Below are 22,786 nucleotides of genomic sequence, written 5' to 3' on the forward strand. Positions count from 1 at the left end.
TTTGGTTCTGGGTGAAAAATTGTGTTTCAACAACATCACTAACAGCACACACTCAAATGTAAAGTATGATAGATTGCTATAGCACCAATTTTGTTTCTATTTAAAAAAAACTTGTGTACAAATAAAGAACTGATAGCAATTAAGTGTTAGATAAATTTTGTGTGTTGCTAGGAATAAAAGGTAGGAAAGTTGGGGGCATTGAAATATAAGTCATGGGTTATTAGGTAGGTGCTCTCTTAGAACCTAATTTTGTTTTCCAAAAAAAAAATCATGAGTCCTTTGTTAGCCCAACACATTACAAGCCTAAAAAGCCCTTAGTGATCCATAGTATGTATGTATGTATGTATGTATGTATGTATGTATGTATGTATATATGATTGTTTTAACTAAGAAGAAGTGTAAAGTTGGGAACATTAGTTCAGTTATTAAACTTAAAAGCAATTTGAGTTGAGACACTTGTGTGATGAGATAAATACTAGCCTTGTGAGGAATGAAGTGTTGTATTCTGCCTTAATGAAATTTTTATTTGCTAACCTTTTTCATCTCCATGTGTATTCCTTCATGCTTCCATCACAATATCAAGACAAATGCGAGCTCAGGATTAGGCATTGAAAGGTTTGAAAGGATTCACAGTTATCTCATGTGTTGGCACACTCAGAACTTGTCTTTTGCTTGAGGACAAGCAAACGTTTTAATTTGGGGGAGTTGATAACTACGAAATCTGAGCTAACTTGATAGTCAATGTTGGCTAATAATGATAATAATTTCTTCACTTTACTATTGTTTTTAATGAAATAACGAAGAAATTAACATCATTGCAATTTTTTTTATTAGAAGAAGTCAAAAGAAGAAGAATTCAAGCACTTTGGAGGAAAATTGATGAAAAATGTGGAAGAAAAAGCATTAAATATGAGTTGGAAGAATTGGACAGCTCGCTCAGTGTGCACTCTCGCTTAGCAGGCAAAGTCAGGCTCAATGCGTAACTCGGGCTTAGCGCGCAGTCTCGCTCAACATGCAACTCAGGCTTAGCGCGAGAAGGCCCACGAGGAAGCCCAAGGCACGCTTAGCACACAAATGTGCGCTTAGCGTGAAGTCAGTGGAAAAAGTAAGCTACCTCAGACCTATAAAAGGAGTAGGAAGCAAAAGGAAAAGACACACCGAGTCTCAGAGCCCTCCAGTGTAGAAATCCAAAGTTTGAGTCTCTCCCTTAGGGGAAACCCTCTTTTTAGTCATTCCTCTCTTTCTTGCTATTAACCATCAAACCCCTTCTTCTATTAGCTCCTGATGTGTAAAGCCTCTCATAACTATGAGAGGCTAAATCCATTTTCTTGGGAGCCTAGAGACCAAACTCTTGTAATGCAATTCTTTTCTATTATCTATTTAATGCAATTCTATTTTTATTATTCTTCTTTGTGCTTATCTGTTATTACGGTTTAATCATCCATATAATGTTTAGAGGGTAATGCATTGAAAAATGGTTATTTTCTAAAGAATTGGAGAAGGATATCTAAATAAACTCATTGCTAGAAATAGATTGACATTTGTTTTGCCCAAAGAATTTTTGCATCTCTTATCTTAATGTGGTTTGTTATTTTTGTCTCTACAAAGAAATTTAAGGGGAAATGATAAATAAACTAGGTCCTTCGTGCGGGAAATTAAAGATGGGGTAATTCAATAGATACGGGTGGAAACATGGAGTTTATTAAATAAAAAAAAATCTTTTACATTACATTATAAGTAGTTTTGGCATACTAGGCCTCCAATATTATTGCATTTTGACTTTATCTTTTCACTTTTAAACTACTGTTTATTTTTTTGTTATCTTTCTTCTTTTCTTTTACCCACAATTTTCACATTCACAGTTCTTTATCCTTTCTTATATTTCTTCTCATTGCTTAATAATTAAGTTTGTATCACTTAAGTACAACCAAAATTTCCGTAAATTCGACACTTGAACTTCTATTTTAATCTTTACTACTTTGATAAAATTGGTACACTTGACAATAAATCAACATTTACATAAAATTTTGATCCTTCATATTCATTTCAAAAGGAATAAACAAAGAACCTTTGATAAGTTACAAATTCAAGGTTTAGGTGGTGGCAATTTAAAGGAGATAAACATTTGAGTTTTAAACAATAAGTAGTGAAGGTAGTCAATTGGGATTTACATGGTAGTGTTAACTTCATTTGGGATGAGATGAATAAAAAAATAAAGAAGATTGCTGAAGTAATTTGGGGGAGAATCAAATGGTTTTGGGCCAAAACATAAGGAATTTTGGTAGTGGAATGAAAAGGATAAACAATGACTTTGCTTCTTGAAAGTGTAATTTATTATTACTTAAATTCCTAAAAAAACTAAAATTTAAAAAAGTTTTTAAAAGTATAATTTATTTATCACTTAAGTTAAAGCCTTATGTTGTCATTAAAAGATTTTCATTAAAGTTAAAATTCACGTGACACATTATTCGCTATTTATTTAGTTGACAAATGATAATACTGTGTATACTTATGTATTTAGTTAAGAACATAATGATAGTGACTTATAGAAAAAGAAGAAAATCACCGGGTTGAGATATTACTAGTTTAATTAATTAATACTATATTAAGCATAAGACTCATGTCATTACAATATTCCTGGGCGAGATTCATCCACGTCGTTGGGATCCAATTGTGCGGCTGCAAATTAAGAGTGAACCAAGTGAACATTTATGCAAAGGAGTCCTAGTCGTCGTCCACCATCACTGATTAGAGTTTGAAACCGTAGGCGTTACCAGTACTACAACTGATCAGTGAATAGAGCTCTGCACACACACACACACACACACACCAGTGGTGGTGGTGTGGGCTTGTACTTTTTCAGCTCAACCTTTGTCTCTTTTCCACCAACGTCGACCACATGGACTGCTGCATGTTAGACAACTGCACAAAATGACAACCCAACATCAACATCCACTATAATGAGCTGAGTTCAACGCAAAATTTACTAACACTACCAATGCACGAGACAGGATAAAATATTTTTATTAAGACCCTAAAGTCCAAGTGACTAGGAGTTTGAATTCTTTAAATATATAATAATGAGAGATTCGATTTTTGATTATACGAATACAACAATATTTATGAGGAGATGAATTGCCTTAACTGGTATTCTACGTACTTCCTTGGATATTAATCTCATGATTTAGACTTTGAAGATACTTTACTTTGAAAAAAAAAATTAAGAAAAACATGTAAGTTGATTTTAAATTACAATCCACAATCATGGTCATAGCATTAAAAGTATTTTAACATTTCACAATGGAATCATGATGATTATTGTAATTATATTTCTTTTTAATTATTCGCAATGTAAAGGTTTTCTGTTTTTCACTATGACAGCAACAGCGGTTTAAAACCAATTGCCGTCAATAAAGCTTCTTTTGTTACATTAATTCACCCATGTTATATAGAATTTGAATTTGATTGGGCCATCCGGTTGTAGGTTCTAGTAGATCAAAAGCAAGTTTGCGGGACACCTGGCTCGTGAATGGAGCAGCTTCATACGACAACGTTAATTTTCTCGGCATAATATGCAATTAATCTGATGATGTGGTTGCAACTGATTCGAACTACGTTATATCCAGCAGCTACACACATCATCAATTAATGAGAATGACTTATATTATATTACTAAGGGGAAACTGTTTGTACCAGAGAAATAATTCAGTCAGTAACATGTAATTTCGTGTTACAATTTAATATAGTGGCTGAAAATCTAAAAATGACGAACAAATATTGGTCAGTAACATGTTAATTCAGTCGGTAACAAATATTGGTCCAGTGATTTGAAAATCTATTATAGTTTAATTAATTATTAAATAGTGTAACTTAATAACTTTTAGAATAAATTATATTAATTATCTTTTAATTAAGGTCTCTTGAAATTACATAAATATTTTATATTTTTTTTAACTAATATTTCTTAAACTATATAGTATAATGTTTTCAAATATTAGGGTATTAATTTAACATATCTAAGACGTGTTTCCAAACATAATTGGAGGATTAGTGAAGAAATTAAAAAAAAAAAGATATTATTATGTGTACTTTTTGAAAAAAAAATGACGAGTATAATTTATGCTAACTAAATGCACTGTCAATCATTATATACATAATTTGATTTTAAATGATTCAAAAATAGAGTTATAGATATATTATCTTGATTATACGTTTCAATTTTTGTCAAAATCATAATTTACATTTTCAAGAAAAAAAATTATTTATAAATTTTAATCATATAAAAATAAATATCTTATATAAAGAGTGAGGAAATTGTGTAGCACAACCAGGGAATTATATCCCTATTAACATGTTATGAAACACAATCATCTATTATTTCTATTATTTGTGCTAAACCGTATTGGTGAAAGACTTAAATATTAATACATGCAAAAACTTTGAATTTCTTTTTTAGGAATTTGAAAGCAGCTATAATTGTTTAAATTTTGCATGTAAGAGACAAAGAAATTGTAATAAACAATTAAGTATCACTATCATAAATAAATTAATACTAAATAAATAAAATATTAAATATCAAATATCAAATATCAAATATCAAAAAGTGGTAATAATGGAAATAAAGAAAAGAATCTAAATATGTATTGTTTGCACACTTTTAATTTATATTAAGATTGAGATTATAGCTATAAAATCATAATATCATAAGGGCAAAATACTATTATATGTATTATTTATTAAAGCAAACTAAAAAAAGGTAGTCTATAAGGTGGATTTGTACCTGTGTATAAATATACGCTAAAATACTAGTTATGTTCAATATTGAAATTTAGTTTTACGTGCATGCAAATTTGTACCGTTCAACGTTTTTATTTATTTATGAATGCACAATTGCAAATTTTTTTAATTAAAGAGACAATTTAATTACAGTACTTTAGATATTTATAATATGATTCTTCAATCCAATTTTTTTTTAAAAAAACTTATCTCAATAATATACTCATTAAATATATATGAGCGGTTAAACTTTAACTTTGATTAAAATATTGAATCACAAATGCTTAAAAAACACTACCTAAATTTATTATTATTATTATTATTATTATTATTATTTAACTCTTTTATCTTGTCATAACTGCGTCAGGACAAATTACCCTCCTTATGTGTTGGCTCATCATGCTTTCTGCTGTCTAAAGATTATTAGTTGGTGAATTTTTTTAGTTGTCGATAGGGAAGCAAATATGTCAGCCTAATTCTGACATACTTTCCTTGTATTTGATTTACGTTCTTTATCGTTTTTTTTATAAAATAAAAAATTGAGTTGAATATATTTCACTGAAAAATTCATGTAAAATAAATTATTTAATTTTTAAAAAAGTAACTCTAATATGTTTTTCGCTTTCACTCTTTCTCCTTTTTTTTCTTTCTTTTTTTTTCATCTCTCTCTCTCTCTCTCTCTCTCTCTCTCTCTCTCTCTCTCTCTCTCTCTCTCTCTCTCTCTCTCTCTCTCTCTCTCTCTCTCTCTCTCTCTCTCTCTCTCTCATATCTCTAATATCTAAATGTGACAAAATAGACTATCCGACTCAATATGAACTAGCGTGACGATTTAGGATTTAAGCAATAACAAGTCGAGAAAAAAGAAATTCAAATCCAATTCGAGTCTTTAAAATGAAACTCAAATCTTGCAAAAAGAAAAAGAAAAACAATTATTTGAGGCTTTTGGTTGGATTTAGGGAGTTAAGCCCACATCAAGCATGGTTAAATTGAGCTAAAAGGGTTCATGTTTAATTTAGACAAAAAATTTAAAATTCAATCCCTACAATTTATTGGGCATGTATAGGCTAGGCTAGCCTAACTGATCTAATATATTTTGCCACCTCTACTGATCTCTGCCACTCTTCATTCTATTTTTGTATTATACATCATATAATTTGTTTTATGTTAAAAGAAAATAAAAATATTAAATAGATAGTATTTTAGCATGCATAATAAAAATGATAAATATTTATTTATATATTAAATTTATAATAACCAAATATTTTTAATATGAAAAATATTATAATTAAATTAAAATTCGTAATGAATATAACTTTTTTGGAACATACAAATTATATTTTGAATTTATGATAGATAATTTGAATTACAATACAAATTATAATTTAAAATAATGAATAAGATTAGGGTTTAGACTGATTGATTTTTTTTAAGGATTAAAAATAAAAATTCAAAAAACATTAGAAACTAAAAACATAGTGAATTTAAATAACTTTTTTAAAAAATCATTATTTTCTAAAGCTGATCCCGAACTTACACTATAGTTCAACTATGTCATCCAATAATCCAACCCTAAACAGAAAATGAAGTTCCGCGAAACACCAACACAACTACCAAAAAGTCTAATATCAATCTGTCAAACGACCATAATAATGGCTTGATCCACCCACTTATTGATGATTTGATTTTAAGATATATGTCTTTCAATTCTTTAGTTGGAATATCTAATATAAGCTCCATTTTCACAATATATATATATATATATATATATATATATATATATATATATATATATATATATATATATATATATATATATTCTCGATCCACTCACTCCAAGAATGATCCAGAAAATTAACATCGAATGACAAATAGAAAATTATAGGAGACTAGTTCAATCTTATCTGTTACAGCCAAATGGCTGTGATTGGCATGATGATATCTGTTTCTGTTCTTGCAACAACAATTTTATTAGACTTGCATGATACAAGAGAAATATACGGTACATTTTTTCTTCTTCTTTTAATTAACATCTATTCTTAGGAAAATTTCAAATAATTCAAAATAGATTTTTTCATTAGAAATAATTGTAATTAATTTATAATTTAATATAATAAAGAATTTTTTTTAGTGAAAATGATCTATTTTTAGTTACTCAAATAATTTAAGTATTATTAATAACAAAAACACTTTTCTTTTATCATTGAGTGTGTGGATGATAAACTAACACGAAAATTGTAAGAGCTAAATAAGTAGTCTCAAAGAAGATACATCAATTATTTGAATAAAAAAATTTGTTTTTCATATAAAATTGTCTCTGATATAAAAAAAATCTCTCTTAAAAAAACTACTTCCTTTGTGTTTAACTTTTTTTATAATTGATACACAAAAAGTAAGACCTTTTTGGATGACAAGGGAAAAGGTGCTACCATTATTTCTGTATAAAAATCATTAAGGTCATAATTATGCACTAATACAAGCTTTGATCCGAGAGAATATTTCCAAAAAGAAACAAACAAAAGGTCATAATAATAAGTATCCCTCCCTCAATCAAAGTGGAAAAAAGGAAAAGAAAAAAGGAAATGGAATGAAGAGAGCCAAAGAATGTTAATGGTGAGGAAGTGAACTCAACTCAAGAAGAAACCAGGTGGCAGGTGGCAGGTGGGGGACTCAATCATTCAAACATGGCAGGAGTACAGACAACGACGTTAGGCGGTATTTGAAATCTGGGTACCTGTTTGCCTTTTCCCTCAAAACTAACGAAAACAATTGGGGAGACAAAGATATCTATGGGGTGATCATGTGGGACTTACCACTGAGGATAAAAAGCAAAGACACAATTAGGTAAGTAACTGCAAAACGTTGATGCGGTCCGCGGTATATGATTTATAGTGAGAATAATTTATTTAATGAGAAAATTAGTGTTTAATTTCTATCATATATAAAATTTTCTTAGATTAATAACAATTATATATTAAAAATTAGATTAATTTTTGACCCAATAAATTAAGGATGCACATTATCTCTAACTAGGATAAAAGAAAAGCAAGTCTTTGTTTTTATCTATCATGCCCCAACAGTGTGGTGAGTGAATGTGAATATGCATCATGGTTAAGTTATTTCATTTTTTTTTTGGATTCCCTGTACATAAAAGTGTACAAAAGTGTTAATTCTTTGGCTCAACATTTTTATCTACCATGCCCCCAACACTGTGGTGAGTGAATGTGAAAATGCATCATGGTTAGGTTATTCATCTTTGTTTTTTGGATTCCCTATACACTTTTGTAATACTGAAAAAATATTATTTGTTTGATTTTATATGAAGTTTGTTGATATAGATAATATTAATAATTTTATTTAAATCATTTTCAACTGTACAGTCTTATCTATATAGTGTTTGAGTTTCTTTTTTTTTTTTGGTGTAATTTGTCAAGTTGTTACAAGAATTATGCTTGATAAAGACATTATTTTTTAGTAAAATTATTACTTAATAAAAATTAAATAATTTATATAGACATTATAAGTCTATACTAATAATATGAAATATTATACAATATATCTGATTTATAGATAATTAGATTGTTGACTCGTATCACTGAACACATGGATTAATTGGTGTAATGTTATTTCAGCTTAATCAAAAGTCTTGATTTAAGTTCTTAGTATGCAATTGTATTAAATATTTAAAAAAAAAATTTTTATAGACTTAGATAAGATTGTATCCATTGAAAAATATATGTGATAGAAACAAAAAAAAAAAGATTAATGATTCGTGTGATGTAAGAGTTAATTGAGTATTTTAATTATATGACTAAAAAATGTTAAAAGTAAGATTCAGTTTATATTATATATCATTTTATACATAAATACAGCAACCATCTTTCTATGATGTTCAATATCATGGTAATGATAAACATTAGTAGAACAATTTTTTTTATTGCGGACAAATTTAATTGAAAAAAAAACCAATAGTAATAATCACAAAAAGAATTGTCTGTTGGTAGGATAGATCAAGTAGTTATTATAGTTTCGCACTATTTATCTTTATGTTTGAAGAATTTATTTGATTGGTCAAATCAAAGACGGACTCGAGCCTTTTGTTGTAATTGGAAAGCCTTGGGACTTGGAAAGAAGTCAAATAAGGGAGTTCAAAAAGCCAAATATTAAGATGTAAGTCATGAATATGATCACGGCTAGAGTGAGGAAGTCTTTCTTATGGTTTATAATATAATTTTTGGGGTATAATGTGAGAGATTTAACTCAATCTTAAAAATTAATTTTTTAAGTGGTAAAGGTTGTCTCTCATTTATATATTTTAATGTAAGATTACTTTTATTCGATGTGGAACTTAGATTCAGTAATAATATGTTATGATTCTTTATTTTTACTTTTTAACATTATTTTACAAACTATTCTTATGTGATTAGGCAGTCCGATGAAAGAATTACCGTCATCGACTATCACATCAAGTTCCCTGCCTTCCTCTGATGAGAGTGCTCAATTGATTAATTGACCTTGGATTCAGCAAATTAGTCGTCCCAAAAGACTAATGAGAGTGCTCAAGAGATCGAAGCACCAAAGCAATTGCACAAAGTTACAAGCAATTGAGTCCATGGTGAATAGGTCAAATGTTGAACAATTCATGTTAACTACTAGAAATTTGTCTAACTCAAAGGTCAATTAATCAATTAAGTGACTATTTAATGACTAATTGTTAGGATTTTTGTTTATAAATAGTAAACTGAGTGAAAGGTTTATGGATGGAAAACTGCATTGTTTTGTTTTACCTACATAGAGCTTAAGGGTGTTCGTAGGACAAATTAATCTATGTTCTTATCAATTTGAAATTTTACTAGGATCAATTTTGTGAATCCAATTCAATCAAGATTTGACTATATTTGAAATAGTTTTGGATCAACCTTACTAACTTATTGGCACCGTATATTAATTTTAACATATTATATATATTTATATATATATATATATATATATATATATATATATATATATATATATATATATATATATAAACAAGTAGAATCAAAGAAAAGTATTACTAGACTAAGATGTATTTTACAATGTATATTTTAAGATAAAAGATATCAACATAAATATAGTATCATTTTAATATAACCAAAAAAACAGTATCAATATAAACAAAATAATGGAGTATTATTTATTAAGTTAAGAAGTTGGATGATTAATATATAATTGTTAAAAAATTGTCCATAAAAATAATATATAACATCAAGACATGATGGGACAATTTAGAGTATAACTTCAAGTCATCCTCAAAATACATTGGGTTCAATTTCTTAGATCCAAATCCGTCAAAAGTTCCTTTGGATTGAGAAGGATTGAGGGAGCAAGATGGGTAATCAATACCCCCAATAGAGTCTATAACATAAACTCTCACTTTAGGATTATTTTGCTAGCTCTATAAGCAATATATGTAGTTCCAGTATTTTGTTAATTAAATTTGTATTGTTCATTTAGACATACTTTGATGTGTTAGCATATTTTTTCTTACCTTAATTTCTTAGGACCCATTTGAGATGATTGCAAGTTTTCGGATTTTGGGTTTTAAATGTAATTTTCAAAACAAGGCGTGTTTGGCAAAAATGGAATCGAAATGATCTTTAAATCATTTTCGAAACACTTACACCATTTTCAAAATCAAGAAAAAAAGGTTTTGTGAATTTGATTTTGTTTAAAAAACACACGTTTCTCACATTTGATGATGACACTTTTTGCTGCCACCACCGTTACCACCATCATCACTACCATCGCCACCACCACCAATACCACTTATGTCATCGCCACCACCACACCATCGTCACTATCACTAGTGTTGTCGTTGCCATAACTGACTGTCCCCACTATCTCACATACATCACCATCACTACCACCATCATTATTAGTGCCACTGTCATCGTCATTATTACAACCACCACCAACATTACCACAACAATCACTAGTGTTATAATCGTCATAATTGATTATCACCACCATCGTCATAGACATTACCATCACCACCATCATTAGTGTCACTTTCATCATCATTATCACCACCTCCACCACTACCACCTTTGTCACCGTCACCACAACTACCACCAATGTCGCTACAACCACCATTACCACCACTATTAATATCACCTCTGTCACTGTCACCACCGACAACGTCATCGTTGTCACCATCGATAATACCACCTCCATCATCATCACCACCACCACTACCACCGTGACCATTATTGATATCTCTATCAATGTCGCTATTGTTGACATCATCATTATCACCACCATTGTTGCCACCACTACACAAAATGACTCTTAAACTAATTTTAATACGATATAGAACTTTCAAAATGAGTTTATTTGAAACTAATCATATTTTTAAACTAGTTTAAATATTTTTTTTTTTCAAACTAAAACTAAAAACAAGTTATTATTTTTAAAAGTTTCAATACTCCCAAAACCAAAAACCATCCCAAACGAGCCCTTAGTTTTTTGTGTTTACTTCACCATTATACGATTCATTTGATTATATTTTAACTCATTCATGTTCTTTAAGAATGGTGATTAATTTAGTTAACAACATTAAATTTGTTAATAATTTACATTTTTTCAAAACTTTCCTTAAAATTATTAGGAATTGTTAATTCATTGGCAAATACACCAATTCGTCAAAACAATATTTTTAAATGGTAAGATTGAGTATCGTTTTCACAAGAATTTTGTTTGCCCTCAAGATGATGTATATCCAATTTTTTTGCAATTAATGAATAGATTTAAGAATTGCAATTTGAATATTTTTTTGTAAATTAGATAATTATACGATTCTAAGCTATGACTGAGCAAGAAAAAAAAAACATTGGAATAACGAAGGATTGTGAATGCAAGAGTTGAATATGTTGAGGACTTCTTACCGAAACTCCTCTTGATGTAATATAATTAATTTTTTTTTCTCTATTTAATATTACTATAGTTATCACCTACATCTATTAATGTACTCAAACTGTGATTCCTCCAATGAGAGAACCTAATTCCCCTAATTCCTTTCTTAATCCCTCAAGAACTAAATTAGTTGAACCACATGACTAAAAGAAATGTATAAATAGACTAAATAACCTCACACTATCCCTAGCAATGAAGCATTTAGATGTTCTTTTTGGTTATAAGGATTAAAAACATTTTCCAATGCCTAAACCCTAAACATAGCATATATATGGGTGATCAAACCAAATGCATGTGAGTAAGCACATAAAGAGACAATGAAAACTAGTAATAACATTAAATAGATAGTGAGAGTCATTACATCAAGAGTGTTTGGTGGAAAGCTTCCCAACAATGGGTTGTTTAGCCTCTCATGCATTGTCATGAGAGGCTTAACTATACAAAAAGGATGAAAATATGAGGGGAAATGGAAGGAAGATGAATGTGGGATAGTCAATGGCTCCCAATGGTTGTCTTCTTATTCTTTGAGCTCTAGGGTTTTGCATTCTTTTTCCACGGAAGTTCCCTTCTTTCTTCTTGTTTTTTCACTTAAAACCATTCTGATATGAGATTTATGCAATTTTCGTGCTAAGCGCGAGTAAGTGACTGGATGCTAAACGTACAATGCACGTTAAGCACATCTTCACATGACTTCAGGCTCTCCATGCAGCTCCTTCACACTAAGCGGGATCTTTCTACTAAGCGACTATAACTCGCTAATCGAGCCTGGTGCGCTAAGTAAGAATCATCATACTTCAACTTCTCTTCTAATCCCTTACCTATGTTTCTACAAAACAAAAACCACCAAAAACAGTATAAATCTAACAATTTAGGCATCTACTACACAAAAACTCAGAGGATGCCAAAATTCCAATGATTCACACAAAAGGAAGCAATAAAAGAGGAGAATATTGATAATTCCTAAATATTTTAATTACAGACTATGCTTATGCTCATCAGTTATTAGGAATCTAGGACATCATTTTTTCTTTCCACTTAATTATTTTATACCTAATTAATTAATGTGTGCTAGTCTTATTCTCTAATCATTCTAAGAAAAAGGAATATAAGAGAGAGGATGCATGCATAAAAAAAAAAAAAGAGAGGATGAATTTATTTCACTCCCTCGGATCTCAAATATAAGGAAAAAAAACTATCCATGCTAATTAAGTAGATTAGTCAATTATGTTTAATTGCATCAATCTCAATTAAAAATTATTTATTTTAATTTATCCTTCACTAGAACTTGATATCAGGAATTAAAAAGGATCATTTGACTAAAACCTTAATTAAATGAAGAGTATTTTAGAGATAGTAGTATTAAATGAGGTAAAATTAACTGATTTTTTTTTATATATTTGAGATCAAGAAAAGATGATTTTTCTTCATATATTTGAGACCATATGGAGTATATATTTATAAAATTTATTATAAACTAATTAAGGGTATTTTGGTCAAAATTAGTGCAAAAAAGACAACTTAAAAAAATCTTATAAGAAGAAAAAACAAATTTTTAAAAAGAGTCATTGGTACTAAGGTAATATAAAAAATGATATAGTTAGTTTCAATAATTTTAAGAGTAATTTTAATAAAGTATTATAATCACATACAAATTTAATGTTGCTTACTAAATTAACTAATTTTGTTAATATGTGTAATTTGTTATAAATGTCTTATATTTAGGTATAAATGGAGTATTTTTATGATAATGTTTAATTTGGACAATTGAACTTTTTTTTTGACATGTATTAATTTATTAATTTTGTTTGAAATGTTAATTGAAGAATTCAATCCTATAACCTTTTCCCCCTCCGTTCTCCCTTCACCCTTCCAACCATTTGATCAAATTTTATATCTTCTATTGGACTTATGTTAATTTGAACATGCATTAGAGTCTTTAATAATATGTTTAAATATGTTTCAGATCCCTGATAAATGATTAATTTTTTATTTTAGGTCTTTAATAAATTTTTTCATTCCATTTAATCCTTGATATATCAAAAATTTTGTTTTGAGTCCCTGAGTGATGACATAATATCATCTTAACGATTGATTCCTAATATATATCCATCATTGAGATGGTATCATGTCATACGATAAATAGCCAAAACAAAAATTTTAATATAGGAGAAATCTAATGTAACAAAAAAAAACTTATTAAAAACACAAAATAAAAATTAATAATTTATTAGGAATCTAACACATATTTAAGATAATGAATAATTTTTTTATCATGTTTTAGTTGAAGTGGTTTATTTTCTAGTCATTTTAAATTTCTTTGCATAATGCACATGTCATTTTGATTGTGTCTAATTGTACATGTTTATTGTTTAGTTAGCTTTTACATATTTAAATTCCTTAATTTTGAATGACTTAAACTAATTAGATATTTTGTTTTTAATTGTAACAGTGTGGTTCTGGTTATATGCTACAGGTACATGTTAGATTCTAAATACAGGTTACGAGGTAACTATGATTAATTATTAATATAGTATTGGCTTCATTTTTCTAAGTGAGATTTTCATTTTTCTTTTTAGTTTTAACTATGGATTATGTACGTACAAAAAAACTATGGATTATGAAATGCCAATTTTTTTACGAAATATTTTGTATTGTATTTCTTTGGATATTATTTTTCTAATTTTTACTTTAATTTTTTATTGTTTTCTCAAATTTTCATTGTTAATATTTTATTCAGTCAACTCAATTATCTAAATCATCTCATCCAACACTACAATTTGTTATATTGGATTGGTTTGTAAGAGAGACCAAATTCAACCTAACATGACACACTTATATTCCTATTAAAATCATTCTCATTAAAAATAAGTTAAAATATAATTTTAGTTCTTCTATTTTATTATAATTATGATACACCTATAAGAAAATAGACATTTGTTCTCTATTTTTCAAAATTAAGAATTTAATGTTGTCCACTAAATTGTTCACGTGAAACTATAATATTAGATTTTTTAATTATTAATTTGATTAGTAAAACATTTAATTTAATAAAAAATTAACTAAAAAATAATATATGAGGTATGATCCGTCCTCGTGTTCAATGACCATCATAATTTTTTTTTGTAAGAGACGTATCAATGAGTTAAGAAGAAAAAATGTTTATAATTTATAAATGATTTATAACTTTAACTCTTAAATAATATAAAATTTTGTAACTATCAATAAAAGAATCAAAATTGCAAAGAAAATAAAATACGAGATCAAAATAGGAGTATTATTATAATCTATATTACATGTAAAAATTATTACTTAATAAAAACAAATAAATAATTCAGTTAAGAAAAGCCAAATAAAACGCTTAATAACTTAACTCATTGTACTGCCTAGGTGTACGTGAGTTGATGAAATATTTAGGATCTGTTTCGTATTTTTAATTTTTGTTTTTATTTTCTATTTTTATTTTTTAAAATTGTTTTCATTTTTAAAAGATTAAAATTTTAAAAATATGTTTGATTTGACTTTTTATTTTCTGTTTTTATGAAAATAAAATATTAAAAATTTATGATATATTAATTTCTTATCTTTTTATATTTTTAAATTTGTTTAAAATTACATTTATCATTTCTATTTTCAGTAAAAAAAAGAAAAAAATCAAATCAAACACAGCCCTGCCTACTTGCTAGTCGACGATCATTTCATCGGATAATATTAATGAACGATGATTGGGCACCGAACAACTTTGAATGCATAAACCATTATTTTAGAGAAATAAATGCATAATAATTATGATAAAAAAAGAACTACATTAATGGCACTGATGAGGAAAGGACACGTTATAAAGTTTCCATACTTCATCATGAATGGTTAAAAAAACCCTCTCTAAATCTCTAATACCAATGTCAATAGGATACTTTTACTATAATGAGTGTGTTTTCCTGCAACCATTTTCTTCCTTCGTCGGTTGATTGGTGAAGTTGCTGGTGACCCCAGAAGAAGGGGTAGTGTTGGAATATTATTGTTAAGCTTTGAACTTTGAAGTAGTGGCAGAAAGGTTCATTGACCCTTTTTTGAGAGACTTACTTGTTTGTGGTCCGAAACTGCTGATTGCAACTGTTCAGTGGTCACAGGAAGCACCACCCTCCAAAGCCAGCACTTAAAACCTTTCCTTCTCTTCCGTCTCTCTTCTTTACCCTTCTGTTTTTATTAACAATGCAATAAGAGGAGAAAGAAAGAACACAAGTTTAATTAGCAATGAAATTCAAGAAGCATTTTCTTTTATGCCAAGGTAGTGAAAATTGTTTCACACGGAACATTTTTTTTTCTTAATGTGTTTTTTTTTTGTTTATTATGTGCATGCTCTCTCTCTCTCTCTTGGATCAAGTTCAAGTGTTCATCTTTTCTGCTTCTTTGAATTTTGTACTTTTTGGATTAAAATATCTGCATGCATGTCTACCCTTTTGAGCCTTCTGCTTGTTTTCTGGATTCATGGTTATGAATTGCTTGCCTGACCCGTTTTTTGTTGTAAAGTTTTCTACTTTTGTTTTTCCACTATTCATGGTAGCTGAGCCTTTTCTTTTTTATCTTCATGAGATCTCAATTACTGGGATTGGAAAATTGTCTGTTTGTTGTTTTGTGAAAGTGGCATCAGCCAATGAGATCTTTGGAACACAAAAGGGGAGGCTTTTGATTCTGTTTTGTGTACAAAATGCTTCCAGAAAAATTGGTGGGAATATATGTTTTTTGTGATTTACCAGCTGTTTCATTGGTGATCAAAGGGCATGGCAGTTTTGATAATTTGATCTGAACCTTGTTTTGGGAGTTGATCTTTAGATGGCATGCCAGTGTTCTGCATTATGTGTTAGTTATTTGGGCCATTTAAACAAATTTAAGCATGCAATGAATGGAGTTTGTTTATGTTTTGTTTTTTAGTGTTGTTAATCTCACGCTGAATTCTAGCTTACTGAATCAAGCTTGTGATCTCATGGTTGTGCAGAAGGAATTAGATGCTGATAAGTGGTATTGATCGATCTGTTACTTTCTGTGGGAGACTGAGAAACGATGCCAAGCCAGCTATGGTTTTCACTGCCAATGACTTACAAGAATGGAAAGATTTTCCCAAAGGACTCAAGGTTCTTCTCCACGAGAGAGACAACATTTCTGCTGCAGAGATAAGGGCAAAGCTTGAAGCCATGGACTATAATGGTAAGACTTTTTAGATTCCTTCTTTTTGTATTGGCATGTCTCACATCTTTATCTACATCTAACAATTCCCACTTCTGGCCTGTAGTGGGTAAAGTTGGTCCCATCTTTCTGTCCTATGGTGGCATCTTGCAAAGCCACATTGCTTTAGAATCCTTATATGGTTATTTGTAAAATTGTGGTCTCAGTTTTTTGTTGCTCTGTGGAGCCTAGAAAATTTGACAGATTTTAGTTGCTCTTGGGAGCCTAGAAATTTGAAAGAATACCTTTTTCATATTTTTTTTTCCAAACTGTGTTTTCATGTATGGTATTTCTTTCCATCTTATGAAGCTGCTAAAGTTTACATTTATGCTTCAACTACAAGTGTTATCAAAACTGAATATGGTCTAAATCGTAAAGATATGAAGTATAAAAGAATTGTCAGATATCTGACTCATGGTCTAAATTGGAAGATATGAAGTATAAAAGAATTGTCCCTTGTCTGAATCTGAACTACCAAGTGTACACTATTTTTGTTATTTGGGTGACCTTTCAGTTGCCTAGCCAATATGGGTTAGTTGGCTGCTGGAGATAGGAAGTTATTATTGAAAACAAAACTTTCCATGAACACAAGTTTAACCGAAATTCTATCCTTATATCTTAAGGTTCAACCTAGTTATAATTTGATTTTATTGAAGTCGCATGGTTCTCTTACTCTACTCCTATTCTCCCACATCTCCACCATTCTTGTTTCCTTTACCTGCTTGCCCTCTTTTAATTTGATTAGTAAGCTTTTGAGTGTCTCTACAGTTTCTACATTCTGTGATGAGAATGACGCCTTGTCAGTGATCTCAAGTGGACTTGAAAGCTTCCACATTGCCATAGTGGAGGTAATGAACTTTCATTTTCTATATAAATGAAAAATCACAATGCAGTAATTGTAAAATCTAAAAATAGAAAAGAAACATCAAAATGATGCAATCTAGTATGCTTGTTGAAAATAAAGTGGACTTCTCTGAGGAGGAATGATAGTCCTGATTGTTATTAGTTGCTGCCAAACTTTAGGCAATAAAATATAATTCTGTCAAAGGCATAACTTATCTTGAAACTTTTTAAATGCTAGTCATAAGAGATGACTTTTATCATCTTAGACATTTTGCTCCTATAATATCACGAGAATTATTGTTTCTCTCGCTCGAAGTTCTATATCTTAATCTTGTGATTGTTGAAATAATAAAGCTTTGATGATGCCATTTTTAACCATAAGCATCCATCCTAATTGCAGGTGAGTTCAAGCAGTGCCCAGGGAGGTTTCAAATTTCTTGAGAATGCCAAGGACTTGCCAACCATTAGTAAGTACTGATACCAAACCCAAATTTGTCAGTTTAACTTCTTTTAGTTCTCCAAATCTCCAATATACTCTGTTTTAGTGGCCTATGCAAGCCAAATACCTAGTCTGGATACTGGACCAAAACCAGTTCCAAATAAGGAGATACATAAATATTCCTTTCAAGTCCAATTTTTGCTATCACATATTAAATAGGCTTTGGATAATAGTAATAGTTATAAGTATTTTTTTCCTCTTCTCTTTTATTTGTCATGTGATTGTTGCTTGCCATTGTTTTTATACCTACATGGCTTCCTTTTGTTTTTTTGGTAGCTTTTACCAATTGAAATTGATGAATGATCTAGAAGGGAACACACCATGGTAAATATGGGGAAAGGTTTACTTCAAGGTTGTTTTCTTCTAATTGTAAATTTTCTAACCAGTGATAATTCCAACTTTTTATGTAGTGACTTCAAACAATCATTGCCTGAACACCATGATGAAGTGCATAGCGGTAAGAGTTTAGTTTTTCCATCTCCATTATTTATTGGTCAATATTTTGATTATGCTATTTCATTATATTCCTTTAGCTAAGCTAACTGCAATTGTTTTGGATTTTTTTCTTTATTGCATTTTGTTAATTCTTGCATTGAATTCATTCAGATTATTGACCAAATTTTGAGCTTCTCCTTTAAAATCAGTGTACTTATAACTTATTTCGATTTTCAGTTCAATATTTGCCCAAAATATGATCTTTAACTCATTAGATAATACATCGCCATTCTCTTCTGATTGTTAATGCATACTTCTTGGCTCTTTGCTCCATTTTATTTTTAAAGCTTGGTGCAGTTGAGTTCCTCAGCAAACCACTCTCTGAGGACAAGCTCAGAAATATCTGGCAACATGTGGTTCACAAGGTCTGTTAATATTGACGATATTATATTGGCATTTACTATTAACATAGTATGAGCAAAAGAGTTTCTCATGTGGTTGAACTCAAGCAGGCATTCAATGCTGGGGCAAACATCCTGTCTGAATCACTTAAACCTGTCAAAGAATCAGTAGCGTCCATGTTGCAGCTCCAAACAGACAATGAACAACATGAAAGTAGAGTATCCATTGATATAGAGAAAGTATCCAGCTTTGTTGATAATGATCATGAGCTGTCTCCTGGAAATGATAAATATCCAGCTCCTTCAACCCCACAATTGATGCAAGGGACAAGATTGTTGGACGATGGTGATTGCCAAGAGCAGGCTAATTGCTCAACAGAAAAAGAAAGTGGGGAACATGATGGAGAATCTAAATCTGTCGAAACTACATGTGGTAATTTGAATGCTGAAATTACTCCTCAACAAAGGAAATCTGAAATTACTTTGGTTAGGGAGGAAGTGGATATAGTTGATGCTTCCATGGGTGAGAGTGTTGCTTCTCCACATACACAAAAAAGAAAAGTTCTAAGCAACACTGACAGAAATACAAAAGCTTCAAATAAAGTAGGTGTTCATAGTGATTCATGTGAGATAAGAGGAAAGCGGAAAAAGATAAAAGTAAGTTGCTTTATGACTATTCATTCTTTCAATGTTTATATTCCTCTTACCCTCTTGCAAATTACAATGACTGTTTCCATTTAATCTGAAAAATGTCAATGTTCCCATTTATTGTGTCCTCAATGTTGGAGTTGATCAAGAAAGTTCAGGCATATATCTTCATTCCATAGGAAATACTCTTTCCATGGAGTTACAGTTTTTTGGTACTTGTTTTTGGTCTCAGGTAGACTGGACACCTGAGCTTCACAAAAAGTTTGTGAAGGCAGTGGAGCAACTAGGCATTGATCAAGCCATTCCTTCTCGAATATTGGAATTAATGAAAGTGGAGAGCTTGACAAGGCATAATGTGGCAAGCCATCTTCAGGTCATTATTTACGTTACTGGTTATGATTAATCAGTATGTTTCTTATCCACAAGCTAACACTTGTTAAACTATTTTTGTTAAAACAGAAGTATAGAATGCATAAGAGGCAAATCTTGCCCAAGGAAGAAGAACGAAAATGGTCGAATCAAAGAGAAAGGAGCTATAGTGTTCAAAGACCAATTATGGCATTTCCTCCATATCATTCTAATCACACCCATCCACTGCCTCCTGTATATCCTATGTGGGGACAATCTGGCGGTCCAATGGCTGGCATGCAGATTTGGGGATCTCCTGGTTATCCCTTGTGGCAGCCTACTGCTGAAAATTGGCGCTGGAAACCATTTCCAGGGGTAATATTTGTTTTCTGAATTCAAGGATGAGGATATGAAGTTTTTTCTTCTGTATTATTATTAGCAACTTAGCTCTCCGGCTTGTGATGTAGAGATTGTGCTTATGGATGAAGTTTGACTTGTGATCACTTGATCTTGCAGATGCATGCAGATGCATGGGGCTGTCCAGTGTTACCAATACCACCTCAAGCTCCTGGTTTTCCTTACTCTCAGGTGAGTATCAGTGAACCAAGGATCTTAGTTAATAACCTTGCTGGTTTGTATGTTAATGGTTAATGTGTCTATTTTTCATGTTAATGGTTTACTAATAGGATATTTTTCATCAAATCTCAGAATATGCCTGCATTGCTCAATGCTGATGCAGCGGATCACACATTTACCATGCCACAAAGTTCCTTCGAGCATTATCTGGTAATGCAACATTTTCCTTTCAGTTTTTTTTCCCTACTTGATCACAGTGGCAACTGGCCAGTTACTAGTTCATACATACATACATACATACATTCTAGTTGGCACTCGGCAGAAGTCCATATTGAGATGAAATTGTAACTCTACTTAAAGCCTTTAAAAGATTAAAAACGAGGAAAATGTAGTGTTTTTGAGGCTCTGTTTGAAGAAACTTCTCCATAAACATTTATTGGACGATAAAATAAGGAGGTAAAATGAATTGATCTTTTTCTGTAAATTAATATCAACTTATGCACTTTAATTTTTATAGAAGCTCTTGTATCTAACTTCTCCAAATGTTTGAATACTAGATTTGATATGTTTTTTAATAAGCATGCATCTTACATCAACCATAGACTTGGTTAGAAATGTCAACTATCTAAATGCCAATGCTTTGTAGAGTACGAAAAGACCATGCTATCTAGTATCTAGTGTCCAGTCAATCTTGTTAGATTACTATCAATGTTCTTTGAGTGCCAAGTCAAGTGGTAGTTCCGTAGTTCTAATTAAACTTGCATGGGAACAGGCCTGAACTATTGAGTCTTAATTAAACAAACTCAACTAATGTTCAAGTGAATTCCAAACTCTCCAGATCTCTCACCATGTAGTGTGTTACTATGCATGCATGCAGGCAGAGGAGGTAGTTGACAAGGTTGTTAAAGAGGCAATAAACAAACCATGGCTACCCTTGCCCTTGGGTTTGAAACCTCCTTCCACAGAAAGTGTGTTGGCTGAGCTATCAAGGCAAGGCATTTCCAACATCCCTCCAAAGGGTTCAAAATCATGCTGATGACATGGATGATGATGATGGATGCATGCACACCAAAGAGTGTGGTTTTGATGGTGACCAACTACAAAAGGGTTCCACCTGATCAAACACACCCTCTTGCAATTTATTTTTTTGTTTTCTCAAAGTGTATGAGGTTCCAACTTGGTAGTTTGAGTGGGAAATTGGAGCTGTTGTTGGGACCATTTGTTAAGGTCTCTCCTATGCTGTTGTCAGGTCGTACGTACAACACTACTTACTTACCATGATGCAACAACCAAGTAAAGTATTAGTAGAGATTGTTCCTATCCGAAGCCACATGCCATAACAAAGCAACAAAATAATAAATGAAGAGAAAAGTTAGCTTCTGCTTTTAATGCAGTGCAGGACACCCGTTAGGCAAATTGGCCACGCTTCTCTACACAAATTTTTGTGGTTGTAAATACTTGCTGATATTGTTGTTGTAAATGTGGTGCTTTTGGGGGGCATAAAGTATACCCTTAACAGTGATTTTGGAGGGAAGGGGAGGGAGGGGTGGGGTGCCTAATAATGATGGAGAGGATAGGATACACTTTGTGAATAAAGATGATGAGTACACGACTTTGACGGATGCTAACTCTTTCTTCTTGAATTTGTTAGGATGTTTGCTCAATTTAGAATTGACTTGTTTCTTAAGGTGTTCACCCTTGTTTATTCTTCAATTCAACTTTTTCCCCCTTTTTAATAACATTGATAATTGTTAGTCTTTCTCCTTCAACTTGTTGCGTTCTTGCTTGGCACGTGTCAATGCTGTTTTTTTTTTAATTCTGTATCTCTTTTATAGCAAGATCAACAAAAGCAAATTTTTTTTTCTCCTTTTGATTTTGCCTTTCCCTTTGATAGGTGAAGTTGCGTTGTAACTTGAAAATTGGACAAAAGCGTGTCCGGATTAGAAGAGAACGAATAAGCTCCGGAAGTAGAAACTTTTGTTCTCTTATAAGTGTAAAAATTCCTAAGGGGTTTCCTAGACTATCAATGATAGGAAATAACACGATCTTGAAACTTATGATTCTCACAAACAATCAATAAACAACAATA

The 22,786-nt window shown here is 30.7% G+C and overlaps 1 protein-coding gene across 1 annotated transcript; it reads left to right on the forward strand.

Annotated features, from left to right (window-relative positions):
* The first annotated feature begins 15,591 nt into the window (after positions 1-15,591).
* LOC114393941 (two-component response regulator-like APRR2) lies at positions 15,592-22,458 on the forward strand. The gene is made up of 12 exons (XM_028355457.1): positions 15,592-16,012; positions 16,721-16,929; positions 17,716-17,795; positions 18,191-18,257; positions 18,700-18,746; positions 19,072-19,149; positions 19,237-19,782; positions 20,006-20,146; positions 20,233-20,496; positions 20,638-20,709; positions 20,830-20,907; positions 21,575-22,458. Exons 2-12 carry the CDS (start codon positions 16,731-16,733, stop codon positions 21,731-21,733), a joined length of 1,731 nt encoding a protein of 576 aa, XP_028211258.1. The 5' UTR covers positions 15,592-16,012; positions 16,721-16,730; the 3' UTR covers positions 21,734-22,458.
* Positions 22,459-22,786: the final 328 nt, after the last annotated feature.

This window comes from Glycine soja, chromosome 17, assembly GCF_004193775.1.
Source record: "Glycine soja cultivar W05 chromosome 17, ASM419377v2, whole genome shotgun sequence".
NCBI lineage: Eukaryota > Viridiplantae > Streptophyta > Magnoliopsida > Fabales > Fabaceae > Glycine > Glycine soja.